Source organism: Choloepus didactylus, chromosome 21 (assembly GCF_015220235.1).
Source record: "Choloepus didactylus isolate mChoDid1 chromosome 21, mChoDid1.pri, whole genome shotgun sequence".
Lineage (NCBI taxonomy): Eukaryota > Metazoa > Chordata > Mammalia > Pilosa > Megalonychidae > Choloepus > Choloepus didactylus.
The window spans coordinates 30,232,980-30,247,392 of NC_051327.1; the positions used below are offsets into that span (position 1 = coordinate 30,232,980).

Below are 14,413 nucleotides of genomic sequence, written 5' to 3' on the forward strand. Positions count from 1 at the left end.
AGCTCCAACTCAGGTAACCAAAACACAGAGTTTAGAAAGCAAGAGAACCTTCCCTTTTACGAAGGGCTTCCACCTCTACTTGGGCCTCTCCCTCATCTCACCTGGTCGACAAGCAGCTGGGCCAGGTCCGGCTCGCGCTCTCTCAGCTGACTGAGCTTCCTGATCAGCCTGTGCCTGCAACCCAGAAACCTGATCAGAGTGCAGGGCATGGCCCTGCAGCAGGGGCCTTAAACTTCATGACTGTTATCCTTCCAAGATGCTGGCAGGACAGCAGCTCTAAAAAGTGTAATCAGGCTAGTCAGGATAAAATAAAATAAGGGGTAGAAAAATAGATGCAGATGGAGAATCAAGCAAGAGTTTCTATCTTAGACAAGGCAGTAAGGCAGCCAAGTACCAAAATTAATCTTCCCCAAAACACCACAAAGGGACAAAGAGAGGCTGTAATATATGAAAAGACATATGATGGTTCTTGGATAAGACCCAAAATAAAGGTGGGTATTTCCTGTAAATTAACCCAAAATTTAACACAATTCCTTTGTATAATAGGTTACTTTCATACTGAAATAAACTCACATAGAAAAATAAACAAGAATAGCCCGGAAATATTGGCAGGAAGTATCAGATGTAAAAATTCATAATAAAGCCAACACAGGCCCGCCTGGGGTCCAGCAGGCAGTGAGGACAGCACTGGGGAGCAGGGTGGGAGAGACTGTGCAGGGGCAGTGCCGGCACAGCTGGCTGATCACCAAAAACCACAAAGGTGGGCTCCTACCTTCGTCCTCAAACCTAAACAAATTCCAGGCAGACCCAAGATAAAATGTACGAGATAAAACAGTAACAGCAACAAGGAAGAACGTTTCATAATCTCAGAAAGAGAAAACCTTTCCAAGCAAAATACAAACCCAGAAGCAAAGAATAATAAATTTGACTACCCAAAAATAATTTTTTTCTGTATTGGAAAAAATTAAAATCTTACTCATGGGAAATGATGGTCAAAATTATAAGACAATATAATATTTCACTCCAGGCTGACATAAAACAGATTTTCCCAGTCACTGTGGAGAGCAGGTCAATGGGCTGAGGCCCTGCAGTCTGTTTCCCCGGCACTAAAAGACAAAGGGAACGTGGACATCCTGACAACGGCATCTGGGGCTGGGAAGGGGAGGACAGCCTTAACGTGCTAATGCAGAGAGCTCCAAAGTTCAGTCGCATGGAAAAAGCAAAGTACCACTTGTGCCACAAAGGGGAAAAATGAGAGCCCTGGGCAGACACAGACGAAACTTCACACTGGAGACAAAGATGGGGGGATGCGGAAATTTTCACTATAAACTCTTGGTTCTTTTGAAGTGCAAACTATGTACCTACAGCACCAACGTTAAGAGCAAATACAATCTGGAAATAAAGGCCTTTGGTAAAGGTACTGAGCACATCTGTGTGTCTTACACACACAGTCTGTGGCAGAGATAGTTCAAGCAAGTCCGCCTCCCGCGGGCACTGGCACCAGGCCAGGCAGCAGTGCTTTGGCAGCCACCTGGCATCTCCCACCTGGTCGATACCCACAAGGTAAAACGTGATGCAGGCATCAAAAGGATAGTTGCAATAAAGTGACATGAAAAATTAGACATACTATGCTAAATAAATAAAACCAATGAAAAAAAGAGTCCAAAAGAAAACAGCTAGCAGGCTGCAGTGATGGGGGTGGTGGGGTGAGGCCATGGACTTTGATTTTCTTTTTGCTGTTTTCTGAAATTTTTTGTAACTTATGTCATTTAAAAACATTATTGCCATATACAAAATCAATTTCTAAAAGAAAGAGAAATTGTCTTCCTATACAATTGCAACAGTTAGAAAATGAAATTTAAAAATAGCCAACAAATAAGACACACCAAAGAGGAACTATTAACCCAGAGAAATCACCAAAATATATTAAAAGACCTAAACAGAGGGGAAGGGAGAACGTGTTCACAGATGGCGAGGGCAGATGCCAGTTCTCTCAGAGCTGATCAAGGCAGTCAGGGCACAGGGACAGATGAATGGATGCAGCACACGGGCCCTGATCCTCAAGTACAGGACACCACAGGGACCCAAGGGTCCCCTCGCATCAGACTCACGGGGAAGAGAAGAGCCAAACCAACACGAGGCCATGGCCAGGAGAGAGGGGTCTCTTAAAGTGCAAAAGCATCTACCAAAGATTTATAAATTTGGTAGTATTAAAGAACTTCTCATCAAAAAACACCTTAAAGCAGGAGAAAAGACAATGTAGAAAAGATTGCATAAGGAGAACCCCAAGTCAATGAAGAGCACACATATCCCAGAAGGCCTGTCGTAGAACAAATCCACAGTCCATGAAGCGAGAGCTGGTGCCCGGCCTCGGTGGTCGCTGGGGCTGGACCTGCACTTGTGTCTGGTGTCACCCAGGTTGGTGAGGACGTAGCCAGCTCTGCTGGGCACCACACAGGGACGTGCTCCCAGCTGGAAACTCCCCAAGTCCCTCGAGGGACGGAGGCCAACAGGCCCACAGTGGGGAGCACTCCCAGCTGCGAGTGGATGGCGCCCAGCGCCCCGTGAAGGAGGAGCTCACACGGCAGGAGCAACACGAGCCCAGGAGCGGGCGAAACCAACAAGCAAAGCCAGGGCAGGGCTGGTGCCAAGGTCGGGACTGTGGTGCCCAGGGAAGAGGGGACGGGTGGACGTGAGCACTGGGGACAGCGGTGTTCTGTTTTGTGAAACTTTACGTGGGTACAGTTTAAATCTAACACGGCCTAACTACACGGGTGTTCCCTTTATGCAAGCAAACTTTATGCACTTCTCTCACATGTTACGTTTTACAACAAAAGAAAATACAAGTTAAGAACGACCCGGCTGGTCACAAATGCACTCGCCCTTCATGGGGTCTCCGAGGGGCAGGGCAGCGGCCTCACCTGGGGTTGATCTCCAGGGTGGGCTGCAGGATCTGGGCACGCTCCTCCTGGGTCCTGGCCAGCTGCTGCATGCGCAGGAAGTGCCGGGCAGCCCCCATCTCCAGCACCGTGACCATGGCGGGGTGGGTGTCCAGGCGGAGAGTCACCTGCGAGCCAGGCCGGGGACAGGGCCTCAGCCGGGCGGCGCCTCCATCGGGGGCAGTGCTTTCTAACTTGCAGAGAAGCCGAGGCTCTCGGCTCCAGCGTGACCTTCGCCTTTTTCATTGCTGAGACCCCAGGACTCGCTGCCCCGTCCTCCCAGCCTTTCCAGCAGGCCTCGCACTCACACACCGCCACCACCCCGCCCCACCCAGGGCCAACTCTGGCCTCTGCTTTGTTCCTCGCCTCCTTTCCCCACAAAGCACTCTGGGCAACCCACCCTGCTCCTGCCAGGGCCTCGGCCTGTTGCCACGGGCTGGGTATGGAGCCCCCCAGCAGCCGGGGCCTCTGGATCCGGGCCAGGCCCTCCTCTGCTGTCCTCCACCCACACACTCGCCTCCCACTGGCTCACAGCTATCGGGGTTGGTTCTTTCTCCTCTAGGCTCTCTCAGCCCACCCAGAAACACCCATGAAAAACCCAAGTTAGCCGAGGTTCCCTGAGGGCTGGGGTGGAACTTCCCTTCAAACCCTCACACCCTCAGCCCTCTGCACTGCCCGTGGCTGTGGATCCCTCTCGTCTCCCACAGGTGGGTGAGGTGGTGGCACCCCTGCAGGCCCGTCTCCTCCAACAGCCCCTCGGGCCCCTGTGAGGGGCCAGCGCACTCTGGAGGCCTCACCTTCACGTTGGCAACCCGCGGCCCCAGTGCGTTCCTCATCCAGGCCAGCAGCTCCTCTGCCTCCTCCTCGGACAGGCGCTCGTCAGCTGGAGGGGGCAAGGAGAGGGTTTGGGCTCCAACTTCCACACCCCGAGCTGGCATCCACACCAGCTCTCTATCCCCCAAATCGGAGACAAATGCTACCAGACATGCTTTCCATCTACAAATAAGCAAATGAAACCGGAGCCTTGGGAAGGACACTTCTGGTGGCCTGAGGACCCAGCTGGAAGGGGCACTGGAGACCCTGGGATCTAAAAGGGCACTGTCTACACCGCCCCTGACAATGCCCCCACATGCTGATGAACCCCAAAAAACACCGAGAAAAGATCCAGGAGAAATCCACCACTGCGGGGCCATGAGATGCAGCAGCAGGAGCTCAGGGTGGGCTGGGGGTGGAGGCTGACCTGGGGACCCGCCCTCGAACTTCTCCTCCTTGTAGTGATCGATAACGATGTCCGTCTCCACAGAAACCAGCTTTTTCTTGTCAAACTCCCGGAGGTGGAGCAGGGTCAGCTCATCAAACTGCTCATAGCAGAAGAGAACCTGTGACAGTCCAAGAGTGTCACGTGGAGCTGTGGTGGGAGACATCCAAGGGGAGCCACCCAGGGTGGCACTGGGAATGCTGGGGCTCCATCTACTAACAAAGCCACGCCTCAGCCCCGGTCACACAGCCTGGACCCCCTGCACTTGGCACAGGCCCAGGAGCCGGCAGCCCAAGGCCCCTGCGGGGCCCCCACGCTCTGCCCTCCAGCCGGCCTGGCCAGGGACCCACCTCCATGCCCTTCTGCTTCATGGCCTCGTAGTAGGGCGAGTGCTCCGCCAGGTGCCGGCTGGGCGTGCACAGGTAGTAGATGTTGCGGGTGCCGGCTGCCATGCGCCCCGCGTAGTCCCCCAGGCTGGTCAGCTGGCCTGCGGGCAGTGCCGAGGACTCGTACCGCAGCAGCTTCGCAATCTCCTCCTGAGGACAAAGTGTGTGTCACTGCCCGTTCTGGAGCACGTTCCGAAAGCCTCCCCTTCACAACCAGCTGGGCAGAGAATTCCCGTGGCCCGTGGCTAACGTCACGAACGGCTCCGGCCGTTTCATCCCCGGGCTGGGAAGGACCCACTGTTTGGGGTGGGGTCCGGGCAGCCTGGGCCCTGGGTCTCTCTGGCCGGCTCTGCTCCTGCAGCCTGCGGGGGACCCTTCAGGAGAACCCCAGGCAGGCCCCACTCTGCCCGTCAGGGCCTGGACCCTGTCCCCAGCAGACATGGCTGCTGGACCAGTGTCTCCCTTCCTTCCTGGTCAGGGAACCCCGTCTTTCCTGGGCACCTGGACTCCCAACCTGAAGTCCCATTTCCCGCCTGCCTCCCAGCCAGGTGCGGCCATATGACCAGTTCTGGCCAACAGGTGTGGGTGAAGGTGCAGCTGTGAGGGGGACCCCGAGGCCCCGGCAGGAAGGGTCTGTTCTGCTCCTTCCCTGTGCAGCAACAAGCCAGGAGCCCAGTGCCGATGGCCGAGGCAACCACACCTGCCTGCAAGGCCACCCCGGGCCTCGGGGAAGTCAAGACACTGAAATGTGGCTTCCCTGACAGTTAGCCAGAGCAGCACAGGGGAAGGGCACCCTGGGGCTCCCAGCAGAGAAGGTTGGTGAAGGAGAGAGAGGGGCCAGGGCGCACTGCAGGCCGGCAAACAGCAGCCTGCAGCGGGCGATCATCCTCAGCGACCCCCGGCCCTCGCTGACAGGCAGAAGTGAGTGAACGAGTGAAACTTAGACCAGTTTCTGGCCTCTGGCACACGCTGCACACTACAACGGTGCTGCCGACTCAGAATGCGGTGAATGAGAGTGATGGGGCAGCTGGACAGGCCTGTGGAGGAGACACTGGCGTCTGCTGACAAGCAGGAGGCGGCCAGGGGCCCCCAAATGCTTCTGTCACCCCCTTCTGTGGGCCGCCGAGGGGAGCAGGTGCAGGTTCCTCCTGGGGCAACAGAGCCCTGGAGTTGCCGGCGGGGCGTGCACAGCGCAGGGACGGCACGGAAACCACTGCGTGAGTGCGGACCTTCAAGTGGCCAACTTTATGCCTTGTGGATTTCGCCTCAGGAAAAACCGCAAAAATGTTCATGGAATCAATATACCCTTTTTGGGCAATCAGGAGTTCTGTTAACTAAACTACAGGCCCCGAGGGCACAGGGTTAAGGGGTTTCTACCCACCACGGCGTGGCATCCCCTCGTGCCCTCGCTGGGCTCCCCTAACCCGCAGGAGGAGACACGCAGCAGTCCCCTTCCTCTGGCCCCGGGACCGGGACGAGCCGCCCGGTGAGCCCCTACTGGCCCAGGTCACGGCCCGGCCACGGCCCCCCACCTTGACCTCCTGCTCCGCGGTGGTCACAACGCCCTCTCGCATGAACAAGCCGTAATCGTCAAAAAACTTCGCGTATTTCTCAGCGTCTTTTTTACTCTGGTCAACGAAGAACTTTATCAGCCTCTGCTGTAGAACATCCCGGAGTTTCCTAAAGAACAGACATTCATTGAACAGAAACAAGCAACTTTTACAAAACAACCAGAAAGAAGACTCTGAAAGGATAGTCCAGCCTCACTAGTGACCAAACAAGTAAAAACAGCAACATGAGCTGAACTGAAACAATTTAAAAAACTGTTTCTGTCCCCAGCACTGGGAGGCCCCCACCCCACCCCAGCCCCTTCCAGAGGGCAGCCTGGCAACGGGGTCAGGTGCCTCGGCAGCATCTCGCCCGTGAGCCTGTGTCCCAGCTGCAGGACTCACGTCTTGGGAACAAACTGCAAGCACAGAGACTTGCGCCCCAGGATTTCCACCGCAGCACACGGGAGAGCAAAGAGTCACCAAGGGCCCTGGTGTTCCGCAAGAGGACGGGACGCTGCGGGCTGGGCACAGCTCAGCCACCAAAACCACCACCATGAACAGTCCCATGTGCCAGAGTTGACAGCAGAGTCAGAAAAACCCCAATTTGGGAAAATTCCAGTGCACACAGATAGCACGTATGTAAAAGCTATACACGCTATATGCACACTAGAATTTTCCAGAATTAAGATCAGTACTGCGTATGCTATGTTTGCACTGTATTTTGGGATTTAAAATGAATAGACCACATGCACACTATAGTTTTTCAAAGTTAGGATTTTTCTGGGTCAGGATGTTTACTGCAGCCTTATATAATAGCATAAAATCACGAGCAAACAGCTGGATTACAGGCATTTTTATGTTCTTGATAATATTTTGTCTTTTCTTTAAAGTAGCACATACTTCCTCAATAATCCAGGGCAGGGGGACAGTGATATTTAACCTTTTCCCCTCCACTGGCCTGTCCTGAACAACCTCAGCCCCGGGCGGACCCGGGAGGCTGTCAGACCCGAGGGGGTGTCCACACAGGGTCAGACCACAGGGAGCTGGGCATGGAAGCTGTTGGGGGGTGAGGGTGAGACAGCAGGGCCCAAGTGAGGTGAGGAGGGTGGCCTGGCATGGGGCGTCAGCACAAGCAGGGGGGCAGGAGCAATGGGAGCCATTTACCCACAAGTAAATGCACTAAGGACGATGAGCGGCAGAGTCCCCACAGTCAGAGGGAGCTGCCAGTGTGGGCAGGGGCAGGACTCAGGGTCCCAGTGGTCCCAAGCGTGAGTGCTGGAGTTGTCGGCGAGTGCTTTCCAGTGGGCTTAGGGACAAATGTGGATGCAGCTGTGTACGTCACATGACCCAGAGCTGTACGTGAACGCGTGTGCACACACACACACACCCACCCCTCCGCTCCGGCAACCCAGAAGACCTGGGAGCAGTGATACCCGCTGGCGACGAGCATGCCCACTGCCTGGATCTCAGCTTCTAAATCCCACCCATCCTTAGCAGGACCAGGGCTCCTTGGAGGAGCGAATAATCCTGGGGTTGGGAAAGGATGCAAGCAAAACACAAGCTGAGCTGGGACACTCCGTGCAGAGGCAGGGGAAGTGCTCAAAGCAGGATGGGGACGTGTTAAAAGGGCACGGGGCCAGCCTGGACGGGCTCCCACGGGCTGGCTCGGTGACAGTGTGAGCTTCAAAATAAACAACGAAAAAAAAATGAATGAATAAATAAATAAAGACAGGAACAGATGGCTGTCCACGGAATAAAACAGGAAACCAGTCCATGTGAGTAATTACAAACACTGCAAAAATATATAAAAGAAATACTTCGGAAGTCTGATAAAAATGCATCATTTATGTAGCTTCAAAATACCACCCCACGCAATATCGATTCATCATGAAGGGGAAAGAGTGATCCCCCCGGACGCCACCTTCAGCGTCCAGAGAGCAGCTCGGTCAGGGGTGGGTCTGGCACGATGCGGCCACCTCTGTGCTCTTCCCGCCAGGCGCGTCCGGAAAACGCCACGAGGGAGCGTCAGACCCGCCCGGGCTCTCCAGACAACCAGCCTGGGGCCTTCCAGGGCACCCGGTCGGGACGGTCAGGGGAGCCGGGAACCTCCCCCCGGGAGGAAGCTAAGGCGACACGCCTCCGAACGGGGGCCACGGCCACAAGCAGGACGGGAGCAGGGACGCTGTGCAGTTCCCTTCCTCGTGGCGGCTGTTCTGTGGCCCTTGTCTGCCGGCAACGTGCCCTAAAGGATTCGGGGAAGATGGCATCACAGCGGCAACTCACGCGCGAAGGCTCCAGGGGAAAACGTTCTTTGCATCGTGCTTCCAACTTTTCTGTGAGTTCGTGATTCTTTAAAAAGTTTCCATTGAAGGCCGACTCCCTTCTGTTCAAGATGATTTCTCAGACTGCCAAGCGAGCCCCCCTGCTGCCCAGTTCCCCGGTCTGGGGAGGCTCTGCAAGGCCCCCGGGGACCCGGCAGCTCCCGCCCCGCAGGGCTCCGGGCGCAGTGCCGGCAGCCTTCCTGGTGGAGGACGAGCCTCAGCAACAGGCAGCTGCTGCAGCCTCCGCTACGGGGGCCACGGCCACAACCAGGACAGGGAGCTCCCGGAGCCGCTCGTGCCCACCGGGTCCCCGCCCTGGCCCCTCTGCTTCATCAGTGAGCCCCGCGGCAAGCCGGCCTCGCCCAGCTCCAAGCGGTGTGCAGGGATGGGTGGGTTTGGCCAAGGGGGGAACAGCGCCCCACACAAGCCAGCTTCCCTCAGTGGCTGCGTCCCCACTCCCCTTTTCAATGTGAGCTAAAACATCGGGCAAATCACAGGCAACCTGCTGGCACACCCAGGGCGAGTCGCCAGCCCCCACGCGCAGGCCTCGAGGCCCAGGCCGGCCCCGCCCCTGCTCGGCGCACCCCCTGCTGCCAACGGGTCACACGCACGGCACTTTCCTAAGAAGGGGGAACAAACACCAACAACTTTCATATACTTAGGTGTTGATCTTTCTGACCAAGTAACCCCACTCCAGGCAATCTCACATTAAAGAAATACTCAGCATTGTGGATAAAGATTTAAGGACAAAGATAAATATGTTGACTGAAGTGTTATAATAGCCAAAACAAAACAAAACAAAACAAAAAAACCTGGAGAGTCTAAACGCTCGGCCCTAAGGGAGTGGGAACACAACCTCAGCGCACGCACGGATGCACTGTCTCAGCTTAAAGAGCTTCCAGGAAACATTATAATGGAGAATGCTCAAAATTAAACACTAAGTAGGAGAAAAGGAAACACAGCAGTACAAGCAGTTTGACTTCAGTGATGTTAAAAGCAAAACAAAACAGAAATGGTGTGTCCGCACCTGCCCCGCCTGGACGTCACCCACCCCGGGACAGCGGCAGGAGCGGTCCCCGGGCCACCTCACGCCTCAGCCCACCTCTGCTTCTGACCCCGCAGCCCCACGCCCACACCTCCGCGGAGGGGCAGGTGCACAGGACTCGAGGCCCGTCAGTGCTGCCTGCTCAACTCCACAGCCAACCCAAGAGCCAGGCACAGCGAGGCTCCAGTCTGACGTCCACCCCACACACAGCCCCGGAACCCACCCCCACGCCGGCCATCCACCTGCCACCCCCTAGAGTGGACACAGTGGTCACCTGCAGGTCAGGGGCGGAGCTGAGTGTTGTACCCTTCACTGAGCAAAAAAGCCAGTAAGGTAAACTTTTAATAAAGATTACTGGGTGGGCCCAGAACGGAGCAGATGAGCCAAAGGCACGGCCACCCACTGACAGCCGGGGGCTCTGCCCGTCCCCAGACCCACCTGGCTCTGCAGCCCCACCCAATCCTCCTGGACCCCCGTCCACTCACTTGGAGATACGCTGAATCCCCAGGCCCGGGCCCCACCAGGCTCCCCAGGACCCCCTCCTCACAGACACATCCGTGGAGCTCACCTGATGAGTGCGCTCTCCTGCAGGAGCTCCCGGCTCAGGTTCAGCGGGATGTCCTCGCTGTCCACCACACCTTTGGGAAACAGTGTCAGGGCTCTCCCTGGTTCCCTCTCTGCAAGGCCCCTCCGCCGCCCCGGCAAGCCCATCCCCACCCTTAACTGTCCTTCATCCTCTCAGCCTGACTAAAATCAGACACTGCAGGCAACAGCACAATCAGAGACATGTTCTCTCACAAACTGTAACCGACACACCAAGGCAAGGTGTGATAACAGGGTGGGACACGGAACTCTATTCAGTGCATGACTTTTCTGTAATCCCACAACATCTCAATTAAAAGAAAAAAAAAAAAATCAAATTTGACTTAAAAAGAAAAACAGGACATCTGTGGTGAGAGGGAAGCAGAGAAGGGCAGAGCCTGGGCCGGGGCAATCTAGCGGGAGGTCGGCACCGAGGCCAGGAGGCGCCTTGGCAGGGAGGCTTCCAGATTTCAGGATCACACTGATGCTCAGAAAAATACCTCCTGGATTTTATCTTAAAAAGCATCGCTATGTCACGGACATTTTGCACCCGTGTATGCTATGAGGATAGAAGACTGAAGGGCTGGATTCTTTAATAATCTAGAATCCCACTGACTCAGGCAAACCACGTATAAACCTGAGGCTTGTGACATTTTCAAACACTGAAAGGGCCCAACTCAGACGACGCCCCGAGCCACCCCCACCCGGGACCGGCCGGCAGCCGGGGCTCCCTGCCCTGCCCCACGCGTGTCAGAATGACCTCTGGGCCCACAACACAAACGCAGCCAGGAGGTGCCCCGGGGCCCCAGGCACGAAGCTGGGGGCCCCACAGAGGACGGGGCGGCACACCTCGCACAAAGCGCAGCCAGCGGGGCAGGACCTCGGCAGCCTTGGTCTGGATGAGGACTTTGCGGCTGTACAGCGCCACGCTCGACCCCAGCTCCCGGCTCACATCCAACATGGACGGCTTCTGAGGACGGAAAGGCGGGTCAGGGCCACCCCGGGAAACCAGCCGGGCCAGCCACGGCAGCTGCCCTGCCCCGGGGAGCACCCCGCCCTCCACAGCACCCCAGTTTGCTCCCTAGAGGGACATCAACAACCGAGGCTTGTGAGATCCCCTGGACAGTGCCAGACCTTGCTCCAGGTCAGAGATCAGCCGTTTCTGTTCAACCTGACAGCTAAGGATGGTTTTTTCGTTTTAAATGGTTAGGGAAAAAAAACCAAAGAAGAGTATTTCATGACATGAGAAATGTGCATGAAGTTCAAACATCAGTGTCTATAACGGAAATCTACCGGCTGCGGCCACGTGTCCCTGGTTCTCTGCAGTGGCTTCTGTGCCGCCGTGGCGGGTTCGGCCGTGGAGACAGAGGCTGTGCAGCCGCAAAGCCTGAGGTATCTCCTTTGACCTCGCTGAGGGCTACAGCCGTCTGCTCTAGAGCCCGTGTGGCAGGCAGTAACGTGCAACAAGAGGCTCGGCAGACCCCCCCGGGCCCTGGGCCGTCAGCATGGGCCCAGGGGCCTCACCATCTCGGGCACGTAGAAGACGCTGCGGATGCTGAGCGGCGCGTCCGCCCTGTAGTGCAGGGTGTAGCGGGGTTTGTCGTGGGCCTGTGCGATGTAGCGGTAGAACTCCTCGTGCTGCCACTCGCCCACGTCCTTGGCGTCCAGCGTCCAGATGGCCTGTCAGTGTGGACCAGTGAGGACGTGTTGAGAAGGTCCCTTCCGCCAACACCCTGAGCTCACCCGGGGACCACGGGTATGTGGGTGCTGAGCTGCACCCCAGGGCGCCTGCGGGCACAGCCCTCCAACGAGTGAGGCCCTGTCTCCGTCTCAGCCCACCCATGCTGACTGTGGCCCCCCAGGCCCACGGGGGAGGGTTTTCAGGGGTGGGGGGCGCTAGAGTGGGGGAAGGTTGGCAAAGAGAGGAAACACGGAGGCTGCAGGAGCAAGACCCCACGGCGCCGTGCACAGGAAGCTCAGCCAGGAGGCAGGGCTGGAGCCCCTGCAGGAGAGGGGCCCCCAACCACACCTCTCCACAAACAGCACCCGTATCCTCTGACTCTGGGAAGAGGCCCCCAATCTCGCCTATGCCCTGGGCAGTTTAGGGTCTCACCTGCAAAGTGTTGAGACGCCTCCCGTTAAGGTACAGGGGGAAGCTGACAAAGTTACTGTATTTTGTGACCACATCTGGAGGGGAAAAAAGAAAAGCCACAGGCGAATGGAGGAGGCTTCTGGAGACAAAGCCCTGGGGCTGGCTCCGGCAGGGACCCGCCTGCTGGGAATGACCCCCGGCTCGGAGACCAGGCAGTGGGCCAGCGCCCCGTCCGTCCTGCAGGCAGGGACACGCGTCCTCCCCGCTGGACCACAGGGGAGCAGCCGAGCCGGTGGGGGAACTGCCCCAGTGGCCTAAACGCAGCAAAGGAGAGGCCCCTCGGGGAGTCTGCGCGGAAGGCGGGTGGTCAGCCCACAGGTGTGCGGAGACACGCCCTACTCCAGGGAGGGAGAAAGAGGACAGACCCATCCCAGCCAGCAGGACTTGCCGTCCAGCTCCCAGGAGAGGCTAGAGAGGTTCTTTCCTAGACACCCCCAGGCCCAGGACCGGGCGCCCAGCCCCTCCCGGGTAACGGGCTGCATGTCCACTGCTCCGCCTTGGTGTCCCTCGTGTGCATATCGGAACCGGAATCTAACAGGACACGCCAGGAGGACAGGGCCTCGCTGGCCGCCGCACACACATTCCCGGAGCTGGTCTTGGGGCAAAAGCCCCACTCACCTCGAACCCGGGCCTCACTGGCGAACTCCCTGCAGTCTGGCTTGAGGTGGATGATTATTTTGGTCCCAGTCCTGACTCCTGAAGCTTCAGCGATTTCGAACACTCCAGAGCTAATACAAGAAGGAAGGGAAGAGCCAGTTCCCCAGTTATTGACAAATCCTATATGACAAACTAGGTCATTTTTCCTTGGATTTTCAGAAACAAGAGCCTGGAAGCATGTAGAAGGAGGAACGGGAAGGGCTGCCATTTCTGAGCCCAGCAAGGCCCTCGGACTAAGCCTATCGGGGGACCAAGGCCGCTGTGCGTCTCCCCCACGCCCTGGGGCCTCCGCCTGCCCCCCAGCACCTCCTGGGCTCCTCTGCTAAGTCACTGCGTTCTGGAGTTTCTGGCAGAAGCCATGGGCTTCCCCGAAGAGCAGAAAAACCATCCCAAAGCACAAGACGGGCCGTCCCCCTGAAATGGGCCCAGATTTACTGAGCTCTGCTTTCTCGGAATAGACAGAAAACTTTTGTTTTCCCTGAGAGGTGAGCAGAGCTGTGCTCCAGCCGGCTCGCCCGACACTGAGCTGCAGACCTGACGCCGGTCAGGAAAGCCACATTCAGAAAGTTTTCCTGAAGCTCCCGAAATGAATAAGGTACAATTTTCTGATTACTATCTGAAAAGATTTTTGGACCCCGCCTGATAACTTGCAATGACATCCCTCCAAGTGCACATTAAACAACACCACAAGCATCTTTCGGAGAAAACTCCTTGGGGCTGAGCGGCCACAGAGGCACCAGGGTCTCCTCTCGCCCGTCTCCACGTGGTGAGGTGGGCCAGCAGGTCAACTCCCGGGCAATCTGGGGCCTCGAGGCCGGGAGAAGCCCCCTCTCCGCGAGCCAGCCAGGCCACCAAGGGGCTCCACGGGCAGGGACCCCACTGCAGAACATGACGGTGGCAGCCAGCCCCACTCTAAAAGCCTGGAAGATGCCCGTCTCCATTTTCTGAACAAGGTCTAGCTTTCTCCAAATTGAGTGCAGCTGAATTACACTTTGCTCTCCAGGGGGCAGGAGCAACTCCCCAGTGTGGGGTGGCGGGCACCATCCCCCCGTACTCACCCGTCAGAAAGCCACTGGTGGCCTGGGCTCCCGGGGGCCGCCGGCCGGGAGAAGACCTCCACCCTGTCGGCCACCATGAAGGCGGAGTAGAAGCCCACACCGAACTGGCCGATGATCCTGCTGCTGGCCTCGGCCTGGCTCTGCAGGGCGTCCAGGAAGGCCTGTGGCGACAGGGCTGCTCAGGGCGGGCGCCCTCACCCCGGGGAGCACCTTCAGCGCCCAAGCCCCCGGGGGCCACCAGAAGCTGCCCCAAGCCCCCAGGCGTTGATGCCACATCCTCAGAACAACGCGATGAAGCGCATCTTCATCCTCACTTGACACAGAAAGAACTAAGGAGCAGAGAGGAAGCCGCTGCCAGCAACACCGAGCTGGGGGGCAGCGGAGTGGGCGCTGCACGATTCCCGACGCCCATGATTCTGCCCGTTTCCACAGCTGTCAGCCTGCGGGTCCCACGTCCTGGGGGGG

General features: G+C 57.3%; 1 protein-coding gene across 1 annotated transcript in view; it reads right to left on the minus strand.

Moving 5' to 3' along the window:
• The window catches only part of TRAP1 (TNF receptor associated protein 1), a 62,234-nt gene that overhangs the window by 224 nt on the left and 47,597 nt on the right, over nt 1–14,413 (minus strand). Inside the window, exons 6-17 of the mRNA XM_037813572.1 lie at nt 13,949–14,109; nt 12,852–12,961; nt 12,195–12,268; nt 11,606–11,761; nt 10,931–11,051; nt 10,068–10,137; nt 6,116–6,263; nt 4,548–4,733; nt 4,180–4,318; nt 3,737–3,822; nt 2,922–3,067; nt 102–174 (exon numbers count right to left, since the gene is read on the minus strand). Of these exons, the coding sequence (XP_037669500.1) occupies nt 102–174; nt 2,922–3,067; nt 3,737–3,822; nt 4,180–4,318; nt 4,548–4,733; nt 6,116–6,263; nt 10,068–10,137; nt 10,931–11,051; nt 11,606–11,761; nt 12,195–12,268; nt 12,852–12,961; nt 13,949–14,109 (1,470 nt within the window). The remainder of the gene's footprint in view (nt 1–101; nt 175–2,921; nt 3,068–3,736; nt 3,823–4,179; nt 4,319–4,547; nt 4,734–6,115; nt 6,264–10,067; nt 10,138–10,930; nt 11,052–11,605; nt 11,762–12,194; nt 12,269–12,851; nt 12,962–13,948; nt 14,110–14,413) is intronic.